The 12,990-nt window shown below is 34.3% G+C and overlaps 2 protein-coding genes across 2 annotated transcripts in view; one reads left to right on the forward strand and one right to left on the reverse strand.

The window, feature by feature from the left end:
* Nucleotides 1-5,903: 5,903 nt before the first annotated feature.
* Nucleotides 5,904-8,573, forward strand: LOC11433879 (rust resistance kinase Lr10). Its single transcript, XM_003589582.4, has 3 exons — nt 5,904-6,682; nt 7,165-7,191; nt 7,280-8,573. The coding sequence occupies exons 1-3, from the start codon at nt 5,968-5,970 to the stop codon at nt 8,398-8,400; spliced, it is 1,863 nt and encodes a 620-aa protein (XP_003589630.2). The 5' UTR covers nt 5,904-5,967; the 3' UTR covers nt 8,401-8,573.
* A 1,159-nt stretch (nt 8,574-9,732) lies between these two features.
* The window catches only part of LOC120577945 (rust resistance kinase Lr10), a 37,915-nt gene continuing 34,657 nt past the window's right edge, over nt 9,733-12,990 (reverse strand). Inside the window, exon 2 of the mRNA XM_039830040.1 lies at nt 9,733-9,983. Within this exon, the coding sequence (XP_039685974.1) occupies nt 9,733-9,983 (251 nt within the window). The remainder of the gene's footprint in view (nt 9,984-12,990) is intronic.

Raw genomic sequence — 12,990 nt, forward strand, 5'->3', positions numbered from 1 at the left:
AGACTACACTTAATCTTATTTTATCATACCTTGTTATAAGGGTAACACCTCACAAAGTGTAACACTTAAGACTGTCACATAATATCATCAACTCTGTTTGCATGTTAAAGATTCTGACAATAAAATAGTATCTGTAAGTCCAAAATGTTGCAAGCATTACTAGATGAATTACTATTGATCATTAATCAGTAATCAACAATTTAAAAATGAATCAAACATTAAGATCAAAATTAACTTTTTCAAAAGAGTCAGTTTTCTGACTGCACCATAGAAGCTCCCTTTGTATGAGTGTACTTTAATAAAAAAAAATTGAATATGATATTCACTTGGTAGTTGGTCAATTCACTTTTTTTTTTTAACAAAAGTTGGTCCATTCACTTGCTGCTACACCCACAATAAAAATATTAATGCATCACCATATAAATCTAACGATTTGGCTCGTGAGCTACTCATTTAAAGTGTAAAGTGGATAATATCAATTGTTTATTAACAAATAAATTATATTTTTGGTCCCTTAATTATTTAGGTAGTATCGCTTTGGTCCCTTAAGTAAAATTTGATTTATTTTGATCCCTTAACTTTTCTCCGTTACACATTTTGGTCATTTCGGTTAGTATTTAATTCAAAAACGTTATGTTTTCTTCATTTTCTTCTGAAACTTTTTTGGGATTCTTATTGTTGAAGGTTGATGGAGATGATATAAAGATGAAAAAGAGGAGAAGAAGATGAAGAAAACCTAACGTTTTTGAATTAAAACTAACAGAAAGGACCAAAATGTGTAACGAAGAGAAGTTAAGGGACCAAAATAAATCGAATTTTAATTAAGGGACCAAAGCGATACCACTTAAATAGTTAAGGGACCAAAAATGCAATTTAGCCTTAAATTAAAGGTAGATATTACATATATATAGAGCTATAAAAAATGGGCCGGCCCATATTTTTGGGTCGGGCCGGGCCTAAAAAACTAACCAAAAATGCACTTGGGCTTTTTCGGCCCAAGCCCATATTTCATTTTATTTTTGTTAAAAAACAACATATTTTTTAAAAAAATTATCAACTAATTTAAAATTTATTAACAAAAAAATATTTAAATAAATAAACTTAATAAATATGGATGAATTTTTTTTTTGAATGTTAATATGGATGAATTTAGCTTACAGTTTTAAAATTTTAAAGTTTATAAATTATTAATTTGATTTAATTGAAAGAATAATCTAGAGTTTAATTATTATTCAATGTTAATGTAAAAATTATTTATATTTTTATGTCCATCCAATCATATTTTAGCAAAAAATAATGGTGAGTAACTAATACATAAGAAAATACATAAAAAAAAAGTGAATAAATTTTTAAAATAAAACAAAAACGGGTCAGGCCGGGCTGGCCCATGGCCCACCCGGGCCGGAATCTAGAATTCACGACCTAATCATTAACGGGCCGGGCTGGCCCATTTCTATAGTCGGACCTCTCGGACCCGAGCCGGGTCGGGCCGGCCCATTTGACACCTCTACATATACATCAAAAATCATGAGTTTCTTACAATAATATCCCTTAATTTTCTTAATTTACACTTGACTCACTTTAAAGAATATTTTATAAGTCTAGACGGAATTTACGGAATAATATCTACGGTTTCTAAGAATGGGTTAATGACAATAAAAAATTGACATAATTATATATTGGAAAGTTATTTCATCTACTCATCTTAAAAAGTAAAAAATGCCACAATATCAACTTCATAGTGCCGGTTCACTCATGTACAAGTACTTTAAAATATTGGAATTTGCAAACCTAGACTCATATATAATAAGTATATAATAGTCACAATGATACATAGATATTGACATTGCTACCAACATATATCATTTTGAATAGCATTTTGATATAGGAGGTTTTCCTTATTAATTTTATATTTCAGCCTAATTTTATCATGTGTTATTGGCTTCAAAATTGTGAAGTTGAAAAACAGAGAAATCGTGACACGATTTCATAGGCGTGTCACGATTTTGCAATGTCGAGAACTGTTTTGCAGGGTACCCAATCGTGACACGATTTTGGAAAAATGTGACACGATTTTCGGCTTGGTAGGCAAGTTTTCAAAATAAAGTTGGTCATACCTTGGGTCATACGCATCAACCGTGTCACGATTTGGCAAAACGTGACACGATTTTGACAGCTGAAGACTGTTATATAAGTGTTCTTTGCAGATTTTGAAGGAGAGCTTGAAGAGAGAGAAACTTGGAAAATCAAAGGAGGTAACTTTAGGGTTGAGGGTCTTTGATTATAGTTCTCTTGGGTTGGGAAACATTGTAAACACCTTGGGTGAGTGAAAATCATTGAGTGTCTTGTTCATTGGTGAGATTGAAAAAATGGATAGAAATTATGGTTGTTCTTTGTGAGCTTGTTGAAGCTAATTTCTTGTAACTCATTTGTATCTCTTTGTAAGAAGAATTCATTGATAGTGGATTGGAGAAATCAATCTCTCCCCTAGATTAGGTAAAGTTGGATCGAACTGGGTCAACAATCTTTGATGTGTTTGTTTATCTTCTCTCTTTATCTTTTGCTTGTGGTTTTGAGTTTTTCCCTTTGATTACTAGATTAGATCTAGGTGTTGTTATTGTTGATTATTGCTTGTGTTCACTTTGATATTGATTACTACTTTCCTTTGCTCCACACAACATAGTTTGTATTGTTGTGATTTTGAGTCCGAATTCACAACAATTTGTTTGTTTTGTTTTCAGTTTGTTATTTTCGGCCTATCAGGGTTTTGTTATTTCCCTATTTAAATTTAACAGTTGTAGCTTAAGAGGAAACTTTTATTCATTCAATAATATTTTAGAGAGTTTTTTCAATTTTCGGTGGATTCCAGAACCATATTTTTACAAGTTTGTCGCTTGCAAAATTGTTTTTCAATTTAGGTTTAGCGCTTGCTAGCCTCCGCTTCCGACTGCGTCTGTTAGTATCAAAGCAGGTTTCTCCTGTTTTTTTTGAACGTGATAAGCAGAGCCGTTCCTACAAATTTGGAGGCTCGACTCTCTAAGTGAAAAGAAGCCCGTAATAAAATAAAAACTTATTTTTTTTAAAAGAACAATATTCTATTTAAGTATTTTTAAAAAATAAATACAATGTGCCGTATATATGAGATGCATCCAAAGATGAAAATCACTACCGTATACATGAGGATCCTCAAATCACCCTAAAAAAACACTCACCTAACACCAAAAGCAAGAGAATCCAGTTCTAATAAACAAGACAACAGAAGAGGAAAAGGAAATCAAATCGGAGAAGAAGAAAAGGAAAGTCTGATGGAGTGATGGTGATGGAACGCATGGTACCAGAGAGAAAGAGAATAAGGAGTTTTTATTTTTAATTAGTGGGGTAGTACTTAGTAGTAATACTGGGCTATACATTGTTGTTAGTGTTAATCCTCTAATAACTATTCAATCAACTGCATTTTGTATTTCAAATAGATTGTAAATTTTTGGGAAGGTCCACTCATCGTATCACAACCTATACTATTTTGAAATGTTGGAAGACCTTGTACAACCTTGAGGACGGGGTGGATAATGATACTATTCATATTGTTTAAGGTTTATTAGCATGAATGTTTGATATTGAGGGAATTATAGAGGACATCAAAACTATATTGAAGTTGGAATGATGGAAAGAATTAGGAAAAAGAAGATGCTTCCTTCATCATGGGTACAAAGATGTCTACAATTGATATTTGTGGTTCAACTTCATCTGATTGTTCAAGACATAAATGTGATTTCTCATAATGATACACTTGAAGTCATCCCAGTGGAGCCACTTGAAGTTGATAGCTTGAATTTACAAGTTTTCCTCACTCAGTACCATGGCCATTGCATACAAAGTGGAGCTTGGATCGAGTCTCTTTGTTTATTAAACTTTTTACTACTAATAAATATGATTGTGTTCACTGTTTACTTTGAGCAATGGGATCCCGGAGGTCATTTGAACATGTTTACACCAGCTAGGTCCTACGGGTTGAAACAATGGGTACCAAGAGGATGATCTCTTATTCATTGGAGGAGTCAACATGCATGGGAAGTTCTTTATCAGAATGAGAACTCGGGGTCGAGTTCTTCAGAGGTGGAGGAGACTGATGTAGGATGATTTTCATTAGTAATTTTATATTTCAGTCTAATTTTATTATTTGTTTGTTTTGTATTCAGTCTGTTATTTTCGATCCATTATGGTTTTGTTATTTCCCTATTTAATCTTAACAATTGTAGCCTAAGAGACAACTTTTATTCATTAAATAATATTTTAGAGAGTTTTCTCAATTTCTGGTGGATTCCGGAACCCTTTTCACAAGTTTGTCGCTTGCAAACTTGTTCTTTTTCAGTCTAGGTTTAGCGTTTGCTAGCCTCCGTTTCCAACTGCGTCAGAAGGATACCTCATTGCTAACTTCTGCAACAAGTAATGAAGTTGATGCCAGAAGCAACATGATTGCGGAAATTGAGAATACATATCATCATTTATCTTAGTTGTTAAAGCTGATGTAGAAACACAGAGTGATTTTGTCATGTCCTTGGCAACTGAAGTTTGAGCAGCTTCATTCTCTAAATTGAAGATGTGAAAGATATGATAGGGAAAACTGTTGGAGGAATATGAAACTGGTGGGGATAAAAAAGAGGCTTGTAGTTGCATGAAAGAGTTAGGTTTTGGAAGAGTTGAATTGAAGAAGCTCTTAAAGATTTGGCTTTATGCTAAGAATCAGTGTGCATATTATGTTGGAAAAGCAAAGAACGAAGGCACGGAATCTCAAGTTTACTCAAGGTGTTTGGATAATGCTATTGCAACCAACCCGGGGATCCTCGGTCGTGTCACTCTTATTATTTGCCTGAGTTTTGTAAAATGGAGGATCTAGAAAGTATTCGGCATGTTACTACATTTCTTCAATGGGATCTAGGAGGGGGTCTCTTGTTTATTGTAAGAGTCAACTTGCATGAGAAACTCTTTATTAGAATGAGAACTCGGGGTCGAGTTCTTCAGAAGTGGAGGAGACTGTTGTAGGAGGGTTTCCTTAGTAATTTTATAGTATTTTTATTTTGGCTAAAATTTAGTAATTTTCTGTTTTTGTTTCAGTTTGTTATTTTCAACCCAGAGTTTTGTTATTTCTCTATTTAAGCTTAACAATTGTAGCCTAAGAGACAACTTTTATTCCTTCAAGGTTTTTTCTAAATTACCTTTGAAAAATGGTGGGTAATTTACCCACCAACCAATGAATATGAACAATTTATTGGTGGGGTCAAGATAGTTCATGAATATGTGCTTATGTGGCTAATGTGTATTGGTTGGGGTAAATTACCCACCATTCTTCCATGAATACCCTAGTTGTCACCTTCATTCAATAGTATTTTAGAGAGTTTTCTCAATTTATAGTGGATTCCGAAACCTTATTTTCACAAGTTTGTCACTTACAAACTTATATCTTTTTAATCTAGGTTTAGCACTTGCTAGCCTACGCTTCCTACTGCGTCACATTTGGACCCAAAACCAATGGATTCACGTTAAAAAATACCCACGGTAGGCGGGTATAAATATCCGCATTGTTAGGTATGGGCATGAGTTCGAGTAATTACCCGTAAATTTATAATCAGGATTTTGATGATACCCCCAACATGTCACTCATTTTCTCTATAGAAACTGTTAATAAATTCTTCTTAACATTTTAGCATTGTGCATTGGAGTTCCTCTAAAGTCTTCGGCTTACAATGTTGATTTCACTCAACCTTGACAGCCTACGAATTTATTATTTTACAATGTGAGGGAAACTAGGTTGTAATTGCGCTGTTGACTTTAATCAATTATGGTGTTAATTAATCAAGTTGGGTTGTTTACTAGGAAAGCGTTGTAGTCATATTTAATTTGAAAAAGTCTTATAAACAGACACAGAGTTCTCTCTTTCTCAAGAGTCAAGTCAAGAACACTAATTATGTTATGGCATTCTTGTTGTTCATGTTTTACATTGTTGTTGGAACAACAACAGCCACGCCCACAGAAAATAACTGTCCAGAAGATTTAACATGTGGAAATCAAGTTATCAAATTTCCTTTTCAAATCAAAAACCACAATCCAAATCCATCTTTCTGCGGCTATCCAGGTTTTGATTTATTTTGTTCATCAAATAAGGAAACTATGATTGAACTCCCTCATAAAGTGAAACTCAAGGTCAAGAACATCGACTACACAAACCAAACTATTGAACTATCCGATCCACAAGGTTGCCTATACATACAGTTCCACAACCTTAATCTTTCATCTTCTCATTTCAAGCAAGTATCCGATACACGGTACTTCTACGATAAAGTTGATAGCTATCACTTTTTTAATTGTTCACTTTTGATTAGAGATGATGATATGGATTCCTATTTGGTTCCGTGTCTAAGCACTTCAACCTCTCAAACATACGCTATCCCTGCTTATGAACCTATCAAATTCTTTCCTCTCACGTTTTGCACCAAAATGTATAATGTTTCAGTAATGGGCCCTTCATATTCCGGAACTATTCCAAAGAAAAATTTTCTTCGTTTGAAGTGGTCTGAGCCTAATTGTAAACACTGTGAATCAGAAGGAAAAAGATGTGACTGGAAGAATACTACTAGTAATAGTACCAACAAGGAAGTATATTGTTTTGCCAAAAACAACAATAAAGGTAATTTACCTTGCTAGCTATTTGTATTAATTTGAAGACAATTCTATTCTTTGTTCAATTTAATTATATATTCAATCTTCAAACTTAGTAAAACAAATTGAACAAGTCGTAGTTCTTTAACATTGAATCAAGATTATGGAATTTTAAAGAGAAGCTGAGCAATTTAACAACATAGTTTTTCAAAATTTATATTAGAATGACTTGGATCTTCTACAACTTCAAACTCTCCGGTCAAATCTCAATGGTTAGATTAACCTAATGGTCAATAGCATTATATATTTTTTCCGACAATAATAGTATTATATCTTGGATTAATCCAATGACGAGGTTTAGCTGAAGAAAATGCAAATGATTTAGAGTATTTGATAAAAAAAATCCTTAAGAATAGTCTAAAATATTATTATTTAGGTTAAAATACATCATAGGTCCTTAACTATATTGTTTTCCGACATAAACTAAGGCTTGCAAGTATGACTTTGTAGGTTCTTCAACTACCCTAGTCAACACAGGTCAGCTTTTAAGTTTAAGTTTGCTTTATTTTAATTTTAATCTATATGAAAATTATCATTTTTCTTAAATTAATTTTCATAAATGCAGGATCAATTTTAGGTTCGTTATTTTTTGTCTTGTTGACTGGTGCAATCTACCATATTTATGACTCTTACATACAAAAGAAAGAAAAACAAGCCATTATAGAAAAGTTTTTAGAAGATTATAGAGCTCTTAAGCCCACAAGATACTCATATGAAGAAATTAAAAGAATCACAAATAATTTTGGCGACAAGTTAGGACAAGGTGCCTATGGAACTGTATATAGAGGAAGCATTTCAAAAGAAATCATTGTTGCTGTGAAGATACTAAATGTTTCACAAGGAAACGGGCAAGATTTCCTCAATGAAGTTGGTACAATGGGTAGAATCCATCATGTTAATATTGTTAGATTGGTCGGTTTCTGTGCTGATGGATTTAAAAGAGCTCTTATTTATGAATTTTTACCAAATGGTTCGCTCCAGAAGTTCATTAATTCACCAGAAAACAAGAAAAACTTCCTTGGTTGGAAAAAGTTGCATGAAATTGCTTTAGGTATAGCTAAAGGAGTTGAGTATCTTCATCAAGGTTGTGACCAACGCATCGTCCATTTCGATATCAAACCACAAAATGTGTTACTTGACCATAACTTTATTCCAAAGATATCTGACTTTGGTCTAGCTAAATTATGTTCAAGGGACCAAAGCATAGTGTCAATGACAGCAGCTAGAGGAACTTTGGGCTACATTGCTCCAGAAGTTTTCTCAAGGAACTTTGGAAATGTGTCTTACAAATCAGATGTTTATAGTTATGGAATGATGTTGCTTGAAACAATAGGAGGGAAGAAGATAACAGAGGACTTAGAGGAAAACAGTAGTCATGTTTACTATCCGGAGTGGATTTATAATCTTATAGATGATCAAGAGGAAATGAGAATACAGGTTGACGATGAAGGGGATGAAAAAATTGCAAGGAAAATGGCCATTGTGGGATTATGGTGCATTCAGTGGCATGCTATGCATCGACCAACAATGCAAATGGTGGTTCAGATGTTGGAGGGAGATGTCGACAAAACTCCAATACCTCCAAATCCTTTTGCTTCTCAATCTAGACAACCTAGGAGAAATGGCGGAGCTAAAATTACTAGACAACTAACTCAAGAGTTGGATGTAATTCAAGAGTTAGATTGACTTACAATTGTAAAATATGTGCCAGAATCAGCTTTTGTCTGATTTATAAATAGCTTTTGAACCATAATCAGCCTGCTTTCTCTCACTCCCACACATAAATTCGTACATATTGTGTATAACTGTAGCTTATATATAAAATATTTGAACAACAATGTATATGTTGTTTGTATGGATTTCTTGCAGTTGCTAGTAATCACTAAAACAGAAACAGAAATACTGAGTGCATTATGCCTTTTGAGCTCAACTCCCTTGGAATCACTTTGTGACTTCATGCTCTGCAAATAGTGCTTGAGAATTTTCCATCTATAAAGTATTCAAATTAGAGTTAAATTCTTCCTACAAATAATAAGATAAGATCTTTTTTCTTTTTATAAAGAACGCGCACTTCTTTATAGGGGAAAGTTCCTCTTCAGATGCTATATTCTTCTTAGTATGCAAGTTAGGAAACATTTCCCTTAGAGGGGCCGTTGTTTATTTTCTCAGTATTTTATTTTTCCCAGATGCCAAATAGATGGATGTGTTCTTTGTAAAATCTATTCGCCAAAGAAATTGAGGAATACATTAATTAAACTTTGATATAAAAAAAAAAGAAAATAATTACAATATTTTTATTATAAACAAAACTGCCAAAGACTTCAGAATCGCTTTTCTCCATGATATCATGATCCGTGGCAGAATCAGAACTGAAATTTTCATCAGAAGCGTCGTGTTCATTCCTTGGATATCCCTCTGCTAACATGTGAAGAATCATGGGATGAGAGGGTTATAAATCATACTCATAAGAGAGAGAAAGCGAGCATATGAATTATAATGAGGTAAAAGCTCAAAAGGTAACTAGCAACTCTAGTTACCTAACAAACGGTTAGTTATTCAACTAACAACAAAACTAACTTTGAATTATATCAACTAATGTAAAAAGCGATGCCTTATGCTTTAACATAGAAGGAACACACATCACATTAAAAGTGTTGTCTAATGCATATTTTTGGAGTAATTGGGTGTAGTTCTAATCTAGCTTCAAGATCAACGGACCATTGGTAGATCAAGACAAATGTGTTTCTATATCTAGTTATACCATATATTATTGAACAAATGAGTTTTCACCAAATTTCAAAAGCATTCTTGATACATAATAATATGTTACAACAACGATACCCATAGATCCGATACCATAATATCTGTTACTATCCCATGATAATCAACCAAAGAAAATACTCATTTATTCTATTAACAAACATTCACACACACACACACACACATAAAAACTGCTACTTATATTAATGCTTGGTACCAACAATATTAAATGTACTTCAACCAAGAACCAAAAAGAGATTAGGTTGGTCCCTTGGGATCACTAACTGATGTACCATAGGAAGTCCATGAGTTGCTACTACTATTATCTCCAACATCCTCTACTGGTGGATCTTGTGGACAAAAGTAAGGCTTATTAGGAATTTGCAAGTCCCCATCTTCTTCTTCAAGCATCTCCAAAACTTTTTCCATTGAAGGACGATCCTCGGGATTTGTTTGTATACACCACAAAGCCACGATCATCATTTTCTTTGCCAATTTCATTTCCTGATCTGTGTTGTTACACCCTGTTTTTGGACCTAAAAATACTGGGCCCAATTTCATTTCAAACCTTGTCAATTATTAAATTTCAACTGCATAGTTCAAATTGTCTCTGCCTCGCAGTATTTTCAATCACAATTTTACCTATGTTTTTCTTGCATAAAACCTTTCAAAATGTCTTTACTTGTCTTGTAAGTCATTCAAAAGTGTCTCTGAATCATTGCATTGCTTTTTCTACAGTTTATTTCAAAATTTGCAAAAAGTCATACAGAAGGGTATTTTGGTCATTTCCTGCAGTGGGACCCATTTTCATCCTTGTGGCTGTCTCTGAGTCTTTTCAAATTGTTTTTCAGTAAACCTTGTTAAAATTCATTTCAAACTTGCGTCTGAGTCAGTGTCAAGTCTGTTTGAGTCAGTTTAGGTCATTTTTAGCCCTAGGGGCATTTTAGTCATTTCACACGAAATTTTGGCATAGAGAGGTTACTTTGAAGTACCTCATTTAGGTCATTGGTTCGTTTTAGTCCGTTTTGTCAATTTTATTTTTGTTTCGCTTTACGTTTGATCAAATTGCGTTTTATTCAATTTCATTTTTTTATTGCATTTTGGTCCAGTTTCTTTTCCAATTTGCATTTTAGTCCTTTTTTATTTTCATATTAGTCCCTTAATTTTTCAATTTTGCAGAAAGGTCCCAAATTAATTCTAAGTCCAAAGCCGTGCCTTTTTTTTTACAAGTCCAGGTGTCCTTTTCTTATTGGTTCCAATGCACACATGTCAGCTATAAAAGCATTGAGTCAGAATCAGAAGCAATGATCACACGCCACTTCACCAAAAACAGAATCAAACTTTCTCTTTCTTGTCAGTTAGATCAAACCAAAAAATCACAGAGAAATCACCAAGAACACAAGAACCCTAAGATTTCCAGAACAAAATTCATACACAAATTCATTGATTTTCACATCAATCCTCAGAGATTCGTGTGAATCTTCATCACCGGATTGAAGAATTCCCCTATGTTATACCCTGTTTTTGGACCTAAAAATACTGGGCCCAATTTCATTTCAAACTTTGTCAATTATCAAAATTCAACTGCACAGTTCAAATTGTCTCTGCCTCGCAGTATTTTCAATCACAATTTTACCTATGTTTTTCTTGCATAAAACCTTTCGAAATGTCTTTACTTGTCTTGTAAGTCACTCAAAAGTGTCTCTGAATCATTATATTACTTTTTCCACAGTTTATTCCAAAATTTGCAAAAAGTCATACAGAAGGGTATTTTGGTCATTTCCTGCAGTGGGACCCATTTTCATCCTTGTGACTGTCTCTGAGTCTTTTCAGATTGTTTTTTCATTCCATCAGTAAACCGTGCTAATTTCATTTCAAACTTACATCTGAGTCAGTGTCGAGTTGATTTGATTCTGTTTAGGTCGTTTTAGCCCTAGGGGCATTTTGGTCATTTCACACAAAATTTTGGCATGGGGAGGTTACTTTGAAGTACCTCATTTAGGCCGTTGGTTCGTTTTAGTCCTTTTGTTGATTTTAATTTTAGTTTCACTTTACGTTTGGTCAAATTACGTTTTTTATTCAAATTTTATTTTATTGCATTTTGGTCCCTCAATTGAGGTCCCAAAATTGCATTTTTGTCCAAACTGTTCTTTTATTTCATTTCAAGTTTTTTTTAATTTTGCAGTTTAGTCCTTAAAATTCTTATTTTTTGCAAAAAGGTCCAAATTTCTTTTTTCTTTCAAAACCGTGCCATTTTTTTTCTCTCCAAGTCCAGATGTCAGCTTCCTATTGGTTCCAATGCACACATGGCAGCTTATAAAAGGGAAACAGTGTCAGCTTTTTTTCAGGAGATCCATTCATCACACGCCACTTCACCAAAAACAGATCAAAACTTTCTCTCTCTTTTCTGTTAGATCAAAACAGAATCAACACAAAAAGCTTCAAAGATTCATCAATGGCAGAAACCCTAACCACCTCAATTCACCATTGATTTCCACCGAATCAACACAAAAACACCAAATTCAACAGAATTCAACAAAGTTTCTTTGATTACTCATTGATTCTCAGAGATTCAATACGGAATCATCATCACAGAACCAATTTCCTCGCAATTCAAAGTGCGAGTTCATCACTGAAACGCGACGAACTCAAGCACTGATCACGAGGAAGCAGTGAAGAGAAAGAAAAAGGAAAGAAGCAGAATCTGCAGAATCTGGACCGGTGAAGCAGACGAAGAATCACTGATTTATTTTCAGTGTCAAAGCCAAGAATCAACAACACAGAAAGCACAGAATCAAGTTTCCCGGAGAAACTCAACAGAATATCCATCACAAACATCAGGTAAAACTCAGAACCTTGTTTTCAAAATAAAATCATAGTTAAACCTGAAAAATCACGCAAGCATATCGAAATTTTTCCAGAATCACAAACCGTAACCGTAACCGTAAACACGTAAATCTCGCTTTTCTCTTTTCAAAAAGCATCAACGCAAGGGAATCGTTACAGATCAAGAAGGATAAAAGAGGATTTGATCCAAGAAAGTTTCAAAGAAAAAAAGAGTTTCAAAACCGTGACATAAAACCTCAGATCTACAACGATTCAGACCTTGCATGCAAAATCTAACGCCATATTCTTGTTTAGGACAAAAAAGGATGTCTTAATCTGTAAAAAATTTTGAAAACGGTGGAGTTTCTCGCCTCCGGTGCGGCGGCGCCGCCCTGTTGGGCCGGCAAGCCACCACACCGGAGCAGTAAAGCTCACCGGAGAAGACAACCGGAGGAGAGGAGAGAGGTGAGAGCTTCTCTCACTAGGTTTAGGGTTAGAGAGAGAGAGGAGAAGGAAAAATGGACTGGACCGGTCCTGTAATCCTTTTATAAGCAGCTGAACCGGACCGGTCCAGCTCTGGTTCGTTCCCTTTAATCTAGACCGTTGGATCTAGGGTTCCATCTCCTGGATCAATCCAACGGTCCCTGCGCTTTCCTGTGTTTTGACTTTGGGCTTTGGGTTTGGGCCTAG

Source organism: Medicago truncatula, chromosome 1 (genome assembly GCF_003473485.1).
Source record: "Medicago truncatula cultivar Jemalong A17 chromosome 1, MtrunA17r5.0-ANR, whole genome shotgun sequence".
Taxonomy (NCBI): Eukaryota; Viridiplantae; Streptophyta; class Magnoliopsida; order Fabales; family Fabaceae; genus Medicago; species Medicago truncatula.